At 48.6% G+C, this 14,773-nt stretch overlaps 6 protein-coding genes across 6 annotated transcripts; 3 read left to right on the forward strand and 3 right to left on the reverse strand.

Annotated features, from left to right (window-relative positions):
- Window positions 1-236: 236 nt before the first annotated feature.
- On the reverse strand, window positions 237-2,075 carry I303_107866 (uncharacterized protein; the record flags this gene model as incomplete). Its single annotated transcript, XM_018411130.1, has 8 exons — window positions 237-272; window positions 380-441; window positions 567-680; window positions 777-798; window positions 888-900; window positions 997-1,130; window positions 1,255-1,436; window positions 1,628-2,075. The coding sequence occupies 8 exons, from the start codon at window positions 2,073-2,075 to the stop codon at window positions 237-239; spliced, it is 1,011 nt and encodes a 336-aa protein (XP_018259798.1).
- An 817-nt stretch (window positions 2,076-2,892) lies between these two features.
- On the reverse strand, window positions 2,893-4,507 carry I303_107867 (uncharacterized protein; the record flags this gene model as incomplete). Its single annotated transcript, XM_018411131.1, has 7 exons — window positions 2,893-2,946; window positions 3,011-3,232; window positions 3,281-3,353; window positions 3,402-3,601; window positions 3,653-3,754; window positions 3,815-4,009; window positions 4,076-4,507. The coding sequence occupies 7 exons, from the start codon at window positions 4,505-4,507 to the stop codon at window positions 2,893-2,895; spliced, it is 1,278 nt and encodes a 425-aa protein (XP_018259799.1).
- A 1,932-nt stretch (window positions 4,508-6,439) lies between these two features.
- Window positions 6,440-7,800, forward strand: I303_107868 (uncharacterized protein; the record flags this gene model as incomplete). The annotated part of the gene is made up of 6 exons (XM_018411132.1): window positions 6,440-6,543; window positions 6,631-6,762; window positions 6,846-6,890; window positions 6,973-7,142; window positions 7,216-7,301; window positions 7,381-7,800. 6 exons carry the CDS (start codon window positions 6,440-6,442, stop codon window positions 7,798-7,800), a joined length of 957 nt encoding a protein of 318 aa, XP_018259800.1.
- Window positions 7,801-8,215: 415 nt separating this feature from the next.
- On the forward strand, window positions 8,216-9,044 carry I303_107869 (uncharacterized protein; the record flags this gene model as incomplete). The annotated part of the gene is made up of 4 exons (XM_018411133.1): window positions 8,216-8,381; window positions 8,588-8,715; window positions 8,817-8,912; window positions 9,006-9,044. 4 exons carry the CDS (start codon window positions 8,216-8,218, stop codon window positions 9,042-9,044), a joined length of 429 nt encoding a protein of 142 aa, XP_018259801.1.
- Window positions 9,045-9,220: 176 nt separating this feature from the next.
- I303_107870 (uncharacterized protein) lies at window positions 9,221-11,154 on the reverse strand (the record flags this gene model as incomplete). The annotated part of the gene is made up of 7 exons (XM_018411134.1): window positions 9,221-9,365; window positions 9,458-9,527; window positions 9,599-9,624; window positions 9,710-9,762; window positions 9,828-10,429; window positions 10,542-10,938; window positions 11,017-11,154. The coding sequence occupies 7 exons, from the start codon at window positions 11,152-11,154 to the stop codon at window positions 9,221-9,223; spliced, it is 1,431 nt and encodes a 476-aa protein (XP_018259802.1).
- A 793-nt stretch (window positions 11,155-11,947) lies between these two features.
- Window positions 11,948-14,626, forward strand: I303_107871 (uncharacterized protein; the record flags this gene model as incomplete). Its single annotated transcript, XM_065969686.1, has 8 exons — window positions 11,948-12,724; window positions 12,828-13,271; window positions 13,345-13,563; window positions 13,633-13,764; window positions 13,845-13,908; window positions 13,972-14,097; window positions 14,240-14,319; window positions 14,399-14,626. 8 exons carry the CDS (start codon window positions 11,948-11,950, stop codon window positions 14,624-14,626), a joined length of 2,070 nt encoding a protein of 689 aa, XP_065825758.1.
- Window positions 14,627-14,773: the final 147 nt, after the last annotated feature.

Here is a 14,773-nt window from a genome sequence, read left to right on the forward strand (position 1 = left end):
GGTCACATGAGTCCGGGTGAGAGTAAATGCATCAGTCAATGCACGATGCTTGTTTCGTGTTGCGTGCCCTGTCCATATGAGGGTTGTGGATGCTGTTTGTGGATTATGCATTGCGTATGATGAGTATGAGTATGAACATGCTTTGTGCTTGAGCCGTCCGAATAATGCCGTCCGCCAGCCTTATGTCCACCTTGGCCACCACCCGCAATGCTACACGTCGCAATCCTCCTATCCACCTAATCTCGGATCTTCTTGTATTGCGCCATGATCAACTACAACAAGGTTCCAAGTAAGCGATGAAGTCACGAGTAAAGAAGACCTGAGCACTGCGAAAAAGAGAAACCAGGCTGGCTGAATCCCACTTGTGGACTTGACTCACCTCGTTGAATACCAATGTACATATCGTATGCGGAGTGATTCTCAAGAAATGAGCCGTCGTACCTGTTTTCGTGTTTCCGCAATTCACAAATTGCATTCACAGCCAGTCAGTTAGATATTTCCTTGTTCACGCCCAATTTTTTCGATGAAAAGCTGGCGAAGCAGGCGAAATGGAAAATCTCACTCACCCTTGTACCACCCAGCGATACCTTCAGCCTTGAACGTCTTCCACAGACAATCTATAGGTGATTGGTATAACGCTCCTCTGACTTTACCCGTTATGGGATCTTTGATTGTGTTTTCTGTAATGAATGACCGAACATAGCGTTGATCAGCGTCCCGCGAGCTTTGGTCTCGGGAAAAGGGGCAGACGATGGAGCAAGGTGGACTATGCTTACGATTATACATCCTCGTGAGAGCCTGGTGTATCGCAGCACGATGACCGTCAGCGAATCAATCGACACTCATGGTAAGAGGTGAAATCATGAAGAGCCACGAAGCGGACTTACAGTATCAGCAGGTCTGGAGAAAGAGCAAGCCATACCTCGTCAGCGTATGGATTTTTTTTCTCTCTACTGGCTTTCGCGCCGTTGCTGGCTGAAAAGACTCTTTACTCACTGCATCATTATACACACGCACACACCCGATAAGGAACTGGCCAAGAAGAAAGTCCAGAACGAGTCGTCCTTCATACCCCATTTCGTCAAGTAATGCTTTCCGAGATTATACGATGGTAATTGAACCGAAGAGCCCTATTACACAGATTGTCCAGGATCAGCTGAACATATTCACAAATATCTAGATGTGGGTCACATCGCGGACAAAATCTCAAAGATTGAGCTGAGGGAAACACTGTGGCTGGTCTTGGCAACTCACCATTGCTGTCCTTAAAATAGCTGTATTCACACCCCTCCACAAACCCAGAACACCGTCCGTCCTGACGATCGTACTCAGCGCATCGTATGAGCCTTTGTAGTAATGTTGAGCGCCAACGGGTAGGGCGGGTGAGTACGCTTGGATACGAGCTTTGACTAGGAAAAGAGGAGATCCAAGTGCGGCTGTTTAGAGGCGAACGAGAAATGTCCATAATTAGCATACAGACACTCAATATGCGGGAAAAATGACCAAGTGAAATTGAGAAACGAAAGATGTGACAGTTAAGTGAGGGAGAAAACGATTATGAAGACCACTTTCAACATGTATCGAGATTCTTTTGACAGTGAACAGTAGAACATAAGACCCAACTCACCACCTATACATCCAGTCACCGCCCCGGCCGCTATCGCCGTAGAAACCACCCCCTGGGTCGGTTTCTTGCCTATGAGCTTATTCAAATTCTGCCTGACCGGCTCATAGAATCCCAGCCTCGATCCATTCAGCAATATCTGATATCCATAAGCAGGTACTAATCCCCTCTGTAATCCTCTTATACCTTCGTTCTTCCATGTTTTCACGAAGACGTCAAAGACGTTATTGTATACTCTGGGCGCACCTGGATTATGCCGTTGGAGCTCCCCCTGCAGCTGAAGGCGGGTCTTCATAGTTTCGGGGATGTTGGAGATGGTCACTGCCCCGCATCCTGCCAAACCACCACATAGGAAACTCTCGAGGAGCGATAGAGGCGCAGGCGCGGGTTTGGTTGAGGCTGTAACCGCCGGAGGGGCGAGTGCTTTGGAGGTTGAAGTTGAGGATGACATTGTCACTGGAAAGCGCAGTTGTGGTGGGATGCAGATGAAAGCAGTTATGGAGATCTCTCCGAGTCACAGAGGGGAATGAGAAGATAGGTCACCGATACCGGGTCTATCATAAGGCGATTATGTCGACCCACGAAAAGAAAGCAGACGTGGTTGACCTTCTTGGAATCCTATGAAAGACCGAAGGCAGTGCGCTTGCTGCGTGAGGCTCGCCAATGTAGGTCGAGGGGCAGATGGAGAGGCACGCCGGTTGGGGATCGCAAAGGAGTGAGGACAGCTAGTGCGAGATCTTCTGAATATAGCCAATGTGGTCTGAAGCACTCACGTTGTGAACATGCAGCAACGACTGCTCGGTATCGAATAATCATGCCCGAAATGGCCTGAATCACCTGATCACGTATATTTCGGATCACACTCCCGCGTACGCCTATTTACCCATTCGAACCTCTTCGCATCTCGGTAAGCCTAACCATGTTGCGCACAGGGATAAGTCAGTTGTATAACAACCTCCAATCGTCATAAGAAACTATGCATCGCCCATGATACCTATCATCAAACCGTTCTCAAAGCTACAAGAAACCAGTCTGCGGGTTTCAAGGGATGGAAGAGTGAATAATCATTATACACAAGATCGAAGGGGGCAGGTAACGTGACGTCAAAATTGGTATAGCGTGAGGTCTGATGCAAAATGCCAACATCGATGTATAGCTCGATATGGCCTTGATCGTTATTAGTGATAGAGGACGTAAATGTATAGACAGAACACGAATCGGAAGGGAAATCTAGTGAGAACCCAATGCACGTCGACCGGAAGAGCAGCCTAGGCAGCAGCAGACACTACTGGAGCGGCAGGTGTTGTCGCGGCAGGTTTAGGCTGTTACAAACAACCAGATTAGCCTTCAAGTCTGCGCTCGATTTCATTGACGATGTGGACTCACTTCCTCCTCAAGCTTTAGTGGCTCAGTGGAGACTGGCTTCTCGAGCTGAGGAGCCTCTTCAGAGACAGCAGCTGGAGCAGCAGCTTCACCTTCGGCAGCGGCAACGGATTCTTCCTTAGGAGTCTCTTCCTTAGGAGATGCAGGACCATGGGTCTTCTTGATCTTGAAGATGTCGCTGATCCGAGCGGAGAGTCGTCGGTGAGCCTTGAGATTTGGCTTGGTCTGAAGGAATGATTAGCAGCCAGAAAGAATAACATCGCTCGAGCTTACCTCTTCGGTGGCGGGAGCGGCAGTCTCGGCAGCGGCCTCGGTGGAAGTACCAGCGGCGGTGGCGGGAGCCTCGCTGATAATTGTTAGCTAGTACCCATGCAAGGCACTGAGATCGACTTACGTCTCTTTAGGAGCCTCGGCCGCAGGTTCAGCAGCGACAGGAGCGGTCTCGACCACTGGGGCAGGCACTTCGGAGGCGACTGGAGCTGGGGTAGCTTCGACTGTTTGAGCAGCGGTGGCGGCCTCTGCGGATTCGGAAGCTGGTGCAGCTGTGGGTTCAGCAGCAGGGGCGGCTTCGGCTACAGGGTCGGCCCTCTCAGTCTGAAAAACGATTGTTAGCTGTGACCGCGTGAACACGAACTGTCAGCTTACCTTGGGAGTCTTTTTCTTCTCCTTCTTGGGAGACTTGTCCTTGTTCCCGAAGAGCTTGGCGAAGAACCCTTTACCTTCTGCTTTGGTTTTCTCCACCTTCTCCTGCAGCACGACTGATGTTAGCTTTCAAACCTTCAAGCGAAAAGCGCGCAGGGTACATACCTTGACTGCTACCTTCTTCTCCTCTTTCTTCTCTTCCTTGGTCTCAGCTGGCTTAGCAACTTCTTCGGTAGCAGCGGGAGTCTCGGCGGACTCGGCTGGCTTGTCAGCTTGAGTACCATCAACGGTCGTCGCGGGCTCGGCCTCAGTGTGGGCGGTACCGGCCTCAGCGTGAGTCACGGTGGGTTGCTTGTTGACCTGTCAAAAAAAGGCACAGCTATCAGTGAGATGCGGGCATTGCGAGTGCGTGTTGCTTGAGCTCACGTCATCTTTGAGAGGCTCGACAACAGAGGTCGCAGCGACTTCCTCTACAGGAGGAACATCGGCCTTGAGAGTCTCTTTGACTTCCTCGGGAGAAGGGACTTCGGCGGCGGCAGGACCTTCAGCAGTGACAGGAGTCTGTTCATCCTCGGCCGTTGGTTCAAATTGAGGTTCAGGTTGTTCCGTCACCGATTCAGGATCAATCACCACCACAGCCATTTCGTGTTCGGGAATGATAGGTTCAGCGATTGGTTCAGATTGAATTTCGGATCCAGGCATAGGTTGTTCAATCGAAGCAGCGGGTTCAGGTTGGGTTTCGCCATCGATTTTGACGTCGGTTTCCACCGTCGGTTCGGTAGGTTTAGATGAGGAAGAGGAAGCGGCAGCAGCCAGATTTGTGTGAGTGATGGAGGAGATGAGATCGAGGAGGGCCATTTTGCGCGATGATAATGGACGGAAACGGGTAATGGGTTTGTGCGTTGGGTGAGAGGGACGTGCGAGTGTAGTCAGGTATTACGAGTTGGTCGAAGCGGAATTTACAGATACAGTAGGGGAAAAGCTTTTAGTCAGCTATCCGTTCACAAGGTTATGAGAGTATGTATTATAAGTGAGGTAAGGGCAGAAGATGGAAAAGAGGGAGGGGAAAATGGACGACAAGGATGTAGATACGAGGAAAAGAGTATCTCAAAGACAAAGGAAGATGAACGTGAAACAAATAAGACGGGGTGATGAAAACAAGTAGGGTCAGGAGGGGCGGGAATTGTCGCTAGCTATCCTCTGCTGGTCTCCTACGATGAATGCACTTGTTTATAACGGGGGAAAGAATAGTCAAGCTGGAGTTGAGAAATTCAGACAGGGTGTAGGAGTGGCGAGACAAGGCTCCTCTATATGAATCAGAAGGAAGCCCACTTGTCACGCCCGGTTGGGAACGCGATAGATACCCAGAAAACCGGCCATTTCTCCCCTTGTGATGAATGCGTATGAAATTTGGAAGAAGGCATTCAGACTCACTTGTTTGTTCTCTTCGGTAGACATGTTGATTGATTTGATCTAGTTCGTCAGTTGGAGAAGGAAGACGGTGGGTAGTATAGTTAGATTGAATGAGCGTGCGAGAACAGGAGCGATATATATATACGGCAGATCAGATATGTTAAGTCTGATAAGATATTATTAAATAACGATTGATATTGATGATATAGAGTAAAAGCAAGAATGAAAATGAATGATAGATTAAAAAGAGGAAAAGAGAAAGAGATAGAAGGTTGAGAGTGAATTGAGACTGATGGACGTTGTTGGAGATGGAGTGCGCTGTGCGCTTGGGTACTCTTTCATTCCTTTAATCGTTGATGCGCAATTCAACTATTATTTTGGGTGGCGGTAAGGATTTATCCTATACTTGGCAAGACTGGAACTATAACTACCAAACGCAGTAACAAGGGGTAGAGTGCAAAAGTCAAAGTGTCAGGAGATCAATGCACGACTAAATCCTTTGGGTTGATGCATCTTGTTCCGACCCATCACTCAGCCGTTTCGGATCACTGTGGGGCTGTGTATTCTCTGCCTCCCAATCAATCTTCTTGTTCAGAGTACATACATACATACATGCGATCAAACGGTATCGCGATCACGTCGGATTGCACAAGGGCTTGGTGACGACAAATACGAGTCAAGTCATGAGAAATTTGTTGATACTCTATTGTTTGGGTGGCAAAAATGCGAAACACCATTAGACTATATATTTTACGCAATAGCCTGAGGTAGACCCTAGATAAGGCGGTCAAAGTGTTGGCTTGGTACCTCATCACGCAGAACGCGAGAGCGATCCCAATAAATCTATGATTTATAGATTGTCCCTGAGCATGGTTCAAGGAACGTAAATATAAAAGTTGGAACGCACGGGGCCTTTTGGAAACGGCTGAACGTACTCGGACCATACCATACGACACCACGCTTATTGTTCTTCCGCCTGAACACATCAACGTCCGTTGCGCGGAGTGCGGCGTGATGCACCTCGCACATCAGGATATGAAACACCAATACCGACGGTGTCTTCCGTAGTCAAGAAAAAATTTTGACGGTCATCAGTACTGAATTGAGCCGCGAAATGTGAAGCAAGCTTGCAAGCGGTGAACTCCGTCGTAAAGAACATACGGGACACCGTGGGAAAGTAAGGTCTCACTAATGTTGACAATTCGTTTTCCGAGCCATTTGATCTTTCTTTCTTGGTGAAATTGTTCCAAGGTTGTGTAGACGATCATCATTCCATTTATCGGCTGAGCTGATAACGGAGCCTACTGATTTACTCTGCGAGTAAGCCTAGGGTATTCAGGCTCCCACAGAAATCAGCCTCACAGTAGACTGCACGCAATGGCGAAATCGCGCTTCGAATATGTCAGGAATTACGAATTACCCGACCCGTTGATGCCCAATGCTTTTATAGTGGTTAGGATAGACGGGCGAGGGTTCCACAAGTAAGCTATGCTATCCTATTGTCTAGCAGACTCAAGATGCTATGAAAATGATCAACTATGGAGGAAGAAATGCTGACCTCATGCAAGGTTCTCAGATACGCATTCTTTCCAAAAACCGAATGATAAGCGGGCATTGGATTTGATGGATATAGCAGCTAAGACGGTGATGACCGAGTACAAGGATGTGATTTTAGCATTTGGAGAGAGCGATGAATACAGGTGAGCCCGCACCGAGGTTGAAGCACATTGAAAAGCAAGGGTCAGCGGGAGAGCTGATCAAGTGATGTCTGAATGATCAACAGTTTCTTACTACGGCGGAATACGAAGCTGTATAACCGCCGGCGCAGGTATGTGGACTCAGTGTGATATGGCGAGATGGGGTACATCCGCTCATCATCCGCCGCTTGCGTACGTTCTGGATGTTTATAGTAAGATATCCTCGTCAATCGTTTCTCTCTTCACCTCCGCCTACGTCTTTCACTGGTCCCATCTTTTCCCTGAGGATCCTCTCAAATACCCTCCGAGTTTCGATAGTCGGGTCATAGTCTATCCGACGGAGAAGGAGATCAGAGATTACTTTGCTTGGAGACAAGCTGATAGTGCGTCTCCATCATTTCTTCTTTCCCCCCCAGCCTAGGGACAAGTGTTCAAGCTGATCTGTCAGATGAATAGCACATATAAATAATCTGTATAACACCGCTTTTTGGGCTTTGGTTCACGATGGACAGTCGACCACGGAGGCTAATAAGACCTTACAAGTCAGTGCTCATCCTCGACATTCCTCCAATTCATTGTTTCTACAATGCTCTTTTATGGCAAGGCTGACATTGGCTGTAGGGAACCGACTCAAAAGACAAAAACGAATTACTGTTTTCAAAATACGGGATCAACTATAACGACCTTCCAGCCATGTATAGAAAAGGCAGTATATGCGTCAGATCGGATCCTCGTGCGGTATCCGGCGTACAGCAGACCGATGTACCCGTTTCAGCTTCAGCCTCTGCGTCAGCCTCAGCATTCGCTGAGACATCAGCTTTATCGTCATTATCGATATCGAACGGTGTTTCGAAAACAGGGACAGAAGACCATCCTCATGAAACGAATGAGATTCTGCAGACAAGACAAAGCGAGGGGCAGAAGACGAGATCGGCCAAGAAGATAAAGCCTTACGAAGGTATCGATGGCGAGATAGTAGTGCTGCATGAGGATATCATAAAGGATAGATTTTGGGACGAACGGCCTTGGTTGACGATGTGATTTTTGATATCATGTTCAAAAAGGAACACTCGGGGGAATATGGTCTCATACATGGATCGTTCATGAAGTACAATGCATTGCGTCCGGCAGATGTCAAAGAGCAATTGAGCCTCTCGTATATGTCCATCGGCTCAAGGGGGAAAGGCAAGGAGGAAGAGGCGTTACGTAATCAGTGACCTCCACTGTTTTGACTTTTTCCGGACCAGCTGAAAATATTTGAGCACAAATGCGCATATGACGGCTGACGGTCTAATCTGACCAGAGATATAACCTTCGTATCTGCTAGCCATACCCAACAGCTTTATTGGACATCGTCCATAGGACTAGACGACATTGCGAAAAGAGAGAGACCTCGACCTGGACCGAACCGCATCGTGTATCTGACTCGGACTTTCACATCGTTAGTATATGCACCATGGCCCCTCCAAGATTGACATCGACATCAACTTCGACAAGAGTATCAGCGCATCGGATAGGTTCGCTACTCTTCTGTCCTGCCTGCGGGACTCTGTTGGATCTGCCGAAAGACGAACAAGATGAGATTGCTTGTCATCAATGTGGGAGGAAAGAGCCTGCTTCATGTGAGTTCTAGTTCAAACATGAAGGGAAGGGCGAAGGGCGAAGGGTGAGGATGCGAAGATGCGTAGATGCGATGCGCAGCAGTCTGACTCCCGCTTCACATGGGGTTAAAGGTCATCCGGTCTGCATTCTCGCCCGATTCCTCATATGGCCTGAGCTGGTTGCTGTCGCTCGTACTTCCCTGACCCATGACGATGGACTACCGTAGCATACGAAAATCTGCCTACCAAGACTTACTCCTCACCGAACGCTTTCCCCAGTACTCTCCGCCAGAAGAGAGCGTTAGTGCAGAACAAAGTACAAGATGGAGAAGCAGCCAAAGACAGGGATCCAGTTGTGGGTATATTCCAACCATCTCTACACCCGATAAGGCGGGAGACCGCCAAGTTGTCGGTATAACGTGTATAGCCAACTGATCTCCAATGGATTGGTGATAGGCCCAAGAGAAATGTCAGAAATGTGGACACATTGGATTATCGTATAAAGAGATGCAACTTCGATCAGCAGATGAAGGTTCGACGATCTTTTACAAGGTGAGTAATATACTTATTCTTCTTACAATGATCTGAGTAGCTCCACTAAGTAAGCTTGAGCTGATCGGTGTCCGGATTCGCTCTATGTCGTAGTGCTTGAATTGTGGTGATCAAACATCAACCAACAATTAGACGGATTCCATCCTCCTCTCTGCTTCCATCATACGACTCACAAGACACAACAATCAGAATCCTGCACTCATCACTTATTGTACGATTACCACAACTTGTATAACACCATGCATCTACATTCTATCTACATGAAAGACGGATCTCCCATCCCAAACAACATCGAACTTAACGCGGCTCTAATGGCTTGGCTTATGACGATTGGTCTCCTTCTCATCGGCGTGCTTGATCTCGTCCCATTTCTTCTGCATCGCGGCTTTCTCCTTGTTCCGCCTTTGGTAGATGACCGTTATGCTCAGAAGGGTCATCCAGACGACAAGCCAGCTGGTAATGACGACCACAATCAGCTGAAGCAATGACGTATCATGTCTAGATCGGACAGACCAATAATCAAGTAGAACAGACACTTTACTTACCCCAGATTCACAGCGAAGTTCTGGACAACGTGGTTCTTGGTTCCGAATATTATGCATTTAGCCATGTCCACTGGAGCAAGAGACAAACCGGTCAGCTCGACTCCCGAGGCTCCGCTTACACGTCGCAAGTCAATCACTTACCCAAATTCCAAACCGGTGTGAAGTATCTGCGGACAAGGGCAATGTATCAGTCAGCCTGATCCCGGAGATAAATCGAGATCGCCTGATATGAAGTACGGCTAATTGACTCACCCATATCGGTAGAAAGTAGCCATATCAGACAAGTCCAAAAACGCCGTTGTGACCTATATCCAGCGATCATCAGTGGATTTCGAGGGCGGCAGATAAGCCCGATGCGGATTGTACTCACATTTAAGATAACCCAGAAGATCAGGAAAAATGGGAAGAATGGTCCCAGCCATAAGAACATAGTCTCCATCACGAATCCCAACGCGGACATGGTGATCCAATCTGCCATCCAGTAAAGCACGAATCCACCTCTGCCAAATTCCCTCGTGAAATTGATCAAGAATGCCAACGAGACGAGGGAATAGTGAAGGGAGAGCCAGAAATACGCAACAAAGGGCACGAGCAACTTGACCAGGATCTCCGAAGATAGAGTGAGCTGGTCTTGGATCAATGGAAGTCCCTGATTGTTCCATGTGATCGAGATCAAGAACGTGAAGATGATCAAGTAGACGGTCCCGACGGTCGTTGATGCTATTCCGGCCAATTGATCGAATGGTCGAAGGTTGTGCAGATTGTAGCTGAATGGTGCGGATACCGCTATGGCCCCTGAGCCGGTCGTGAGGACCTCCGAGGCGTTAGAGAGGGAGAGGATCTGTGAAGCTAGTGTGGTGGCGGCGCTGTTCCCGCCGGTGGTCATGATCATCGATGCCAGTCTGCTGACGTATTGGTTGGCCGCGTAAAAGTTCCGCGATTCCTCGTAGAGGAAGGTCATCGCTCCGGTGGCTGATCGTATTTGAAAGAGAAAACCCATAATCAGCTACCTTTTTTCTTCATTTGCGTGCCCTATCTGCCCACCTCCCCTAGCGGGAGATGTAGGATACGTCCAATGACTCACGCTCCCACATAGTCCCCTGGGTCAATCCGTCCCACACACCGCTCGTCGCATTACTATTGATGATCAACACTCCCCACACATCCTGGTTCAGCACCTTTTCCTCCGCGTAAGCATACGGATCCAGACCCTGGCCGCCGGGCGTCAGTCTGAATTGCTGAACTGTACTTGCGTCGGCGCCGTACCAGCCCAAATGCGGTTCCGTCGCCTGGCTGTTGGAGATAGCGAGGTTCATCGCTGGACCCAAGATAGCTGGATGAGCGGCAGTAGATGGCGAAGCCGCCGAGTCCAGGTCGAGGACTTCGATTGAGAAGTGGGTGGCCCGTGGTATCTGCTTGAAGTATGATCCGAAGTATATCGACAGGAACAGGAACATGAATACGGTGATCAAGCCGAACGTCTGTATCGAAACACGTACAATCCCGTCAGCTGAAGAAGGTCTTTCATTGTATGTGAGAGTAAAAAGCAGGCGACTCACCATGAATGTCAGTTTCGCCCATTCTCTCTTCCCATCTTTCAGCTCTTTAGAGAAGAACCCCACTCTGGATTTACCGTCTGGCGTTTCCTTCGATTTCAAGACGTTTCCCGTCGAAGGGGAATTGCTGAACGGCGACATGTCGAAGTAGCTCGTTTCGAAGGAAGTAGCAAGGTTAGGAGCGCCCCTCGATGTGTTTCGTGTTGTTGTTAGCTTGGCCTGCTGGACTCGACCAGAACGGACTTGGTCTGTGGATTGCTCGATCTACTGGGTTGACGACAAACCGCAAAAGCGCACAGCCAATATACACAAACAATGACAAAAGACAGATCAGCAATATCTCCTATCTGTCTGTGTAAACGTCAACATTCTTACAGCGCGATCGGAGGCTGACGTCGTTAACCAGCATACGCATCACTCTCACATGCCCAAATCGATCCCGGCCGTACTGGTCATCTCTGCAGTATTATTATTACGAGAGGTATCTCCAAATCCGATGGTAACAGCTCACTAGACTTTTTACTCGAGCACGATGCTGATCGCCTAAGCCTGAAATCCAAAAATAAGTCCCAATTCCAGCAGGTCAGTGACCAAATGACGTCAGGTACCACGCTTTGTTTTCTGTTTTTACCGAAAAATGCAACAACATTTTGGGTTTTATCGTAATGTTCGGCAGGATCGAGAAGGCTATTTCGGCATACATATGTTATTGTGTCCATCATCGAGAATAGTACGGCGAATGACGATGACGATGAGGCTCGCGGACGATGATGAGGGCTGGGATAGTAGCCCGGAGTGGTTTGGGTAATGATGATCTTTGAACGCTCTGTCTTGATTGTGTCTTGTTGGTCAAACCTCATTGATTAACCTATAGACATCGCCAAATCCTCGGTCCCCGCCTCGACGTATTGGGCAAGCAGGAGTTGACGCGAAGATGACTTCCCCGCAATCTCCTGTCCTGGGCAGACCATTATCTTTCCCTAATCCTCGTCAAGATGAACTATCCGGTAATACCTCGCAATCAAGCTCCAATGATGCGTCTCGGGGCGGATTGTCAAATCACTTCACTTCGATGCCTGTGCGGGACGAGTCAGGTTCGCTCAGGAATACAGAGTCCGACAGTGATTCCTTAGCAAATACATTTGGAACGACCGATCGCCTGCAAAGAGGGACCAATGGTGACAGTCACGGTCAAGGCAACGTTCCCACTTCGCAACAGACACATTCTGGTGATATGACCCCTTCGTTCCCAAGCGATCGTGGTATGACTCAACAAGGTTCAAGCAGTTCGAGCGGAAGGGAGATCATGAGCCAGCCTGATGCGCATCATAATCGGGAGCCGTATCCAACCTCCAAACATGTCCGTCAGTCTGAACCCCAAGTCCTGGCACATAAAACCTCACCCTCAGTGCACCGTCCTTCCTCGTCAGAAGAAACGATGCGTGACCGCTCATCCTCTTCATCTGGGTTTGTCGATCACGATCAATCGAATCTACACGATCCGAATGAGAAGCGATTAGCGAAAGCTGGGATGTTAGCCTCGTCTGCTGCAGGAGCAGGAACAGCAGCTAGGCACCTACTGGTAGCTCGAGATGGGACTGTAGGGGGAGAAGGCGGACGAGAACCTAGGGGATATCAAGATGTTAGCGTCCCTGATAAATGGGGAATCATGTCGAGTCGGATCAAAGAGGCCAGATGGAAAGCCGTGAAGGTGAGTCAGATTCACCTTGACATGCATGCAGTCAACCGAAAACCACTACATGATAGGCGAGCCGGCAATGGAGGGCTGACCGGACTTGACTCGTGTCTCGCAGAAAGCAGCATTCATCTTTGGGTTCATCACTTTATGGCTCTGGGTCTGCCTATCGATCTTCTGGGGATCAACCTATCGACTGACTTCTTTCCTACCTTCATTGACTGTCCATGTGATTCCTTTCGATACACCGTCGAGCACTTCTTACCTGAACGGACCTATAACTCAGCAAATGCAGACTGTCGCCAGCCAGCCGCCCTCCATGGTTCACCTAGGCTACCAGATACAGGATCCGTCCAATTATCCTAATGGCTTAGACGATGTGAGGCAAAGTGTGCTCGCCCAAGAGTGCTGGGCCGCAATCGTCATCAACGCCAACGCTTCGTCCGCTTGGACTGATGCGCTGAATAATGGAGATGCGAGCTACGATCCCACCGGCGCGATTGGAATATACTATTCTAGCGCGAGGTTTTATCAAGTCGTCCTGCTTTACTTTGATTCGCTAGTAAGTGTGATCCTATTGCGGTGCATGCGGTATATCGTCAGACAATCAGGATTAACAGTGAACCTTCATCCAGATATCTCGGGATCTAGCGAATCCATTGGCGACTGCCCGATCACAGGCTTTACAAGCTTTCATGGGATCCACAAATACCAATACGAACTTGCTCGCCAATGCAGCTAGAGTACCTCAGGCCATCGGAGTCGGGTTTGCATACACCGTATTCGATGTCAGACCAATCCAGAATAACGCATGGGCGGGCGCAGCTCCGATGGAGGCCAGTTTGATCTACTTTGTAAGTCGATGCTATTTTCCGGTCATACCTTTCAGTGTGATACAAGCTGACCCGTCACATGAATGTCAGATCATCTTCGCGTTCTATATCTGCTTGTTCGGGGGAATTGCACGTATGAAATCTGGACTACAGTCAAGGTTGAAGATGTCATCGATGTTGGTGCTCAGATTAGGGTGGCCGTTATTAGCGTACTTCTTCCTTGTAAGTGGCTCAAACCAGTTGCAAAGCGATCTCGGTTGCTATTCTCTGGAGCAGATGACGCTGACTGATGGCGGACGCAGTCGTTATGGGAGACTCTGATCATTCGAGCGTGGCAGATTCCAATGACAGACTATTTGGGCAGGGGTGAGTTTTGCTTTCTCATTCCATGGCACGCCTTATTGTAGCTGATTTCGGATCGATTTTTAGCCGGTTTTGTCACTCTGTGGGCACTTAACTATGTCACTATCATAGCATGTGGCTTCGCTATGGAGACTGTGTTGGCCTTGGTCGGCCTTACATGGTTACCCTTCTTCTTGATCTTGTGGATTATCCGTGAGTTCATTCTGATGATCACAGTCACACGTAGCGCTGCTGATAGATCCGATTTAATAGTGAATATCAGTATGTCAAGGTTTTCGAAGATCAGGTGAACTGAACATGTCCCGAGTCTTGGCTAACATTTTTCGACTCCCAGCTTCTTCGTTCTACCCTATCGAGATGATGCCCAATTTCTACAGGTTCTTGAGGTGGATGCCCTTCGTGCACAATGTCGAAGTGAGTAACGATCACACACCCGTCTACATACAGATGAGGTAACAGTGACTGATCGGTTGAGTTTTTTTAACCACGTCAGGCGTACAAGATCATATCGTTCGGCACAGATCTTCAGCACAGATTAGGATTACACTTTGGTATCATCTTCGCTGTGATAGGCGTTGAGCTCATCTGTTTCCCGCTCGCGCTTCTTTTCGAGAGATGGAGCAGTGATATAAGTCAGAGAAAACAGATGGAACAGAAACAAAAGGAGGAGAACGAGAAAAAGCGTGAACAGGATGGACAAAGGGGCGATGAAGAAGCCTAGACGGGTTACTGAATTAGTTTTAACAATTGAGCGAATAGATATTCGATATCAGTAGATTTATAATCACTAGAATGACTTTGATTGCATACGATGCTCGATACTAGCATAATATGTCGAAATCACACCCGAACAACGGATCCTTTCTGC

The sequence above is a fragment of the Kwoniella dejecticola genome, chromosome 10 (assembly GCF_000512565.2).
Source record: "Kwoniella dejecticola CBS 10117 chromosome 10, complete sequence".
Taxonomy (NCBI): domain Eukaryota; kingdom Fungi; phylum Basidiomycota; class Tremellomycetes; order Tremellales; family Cryptococcaceae; genus Kwoniella; species Kwoniella dejecticola.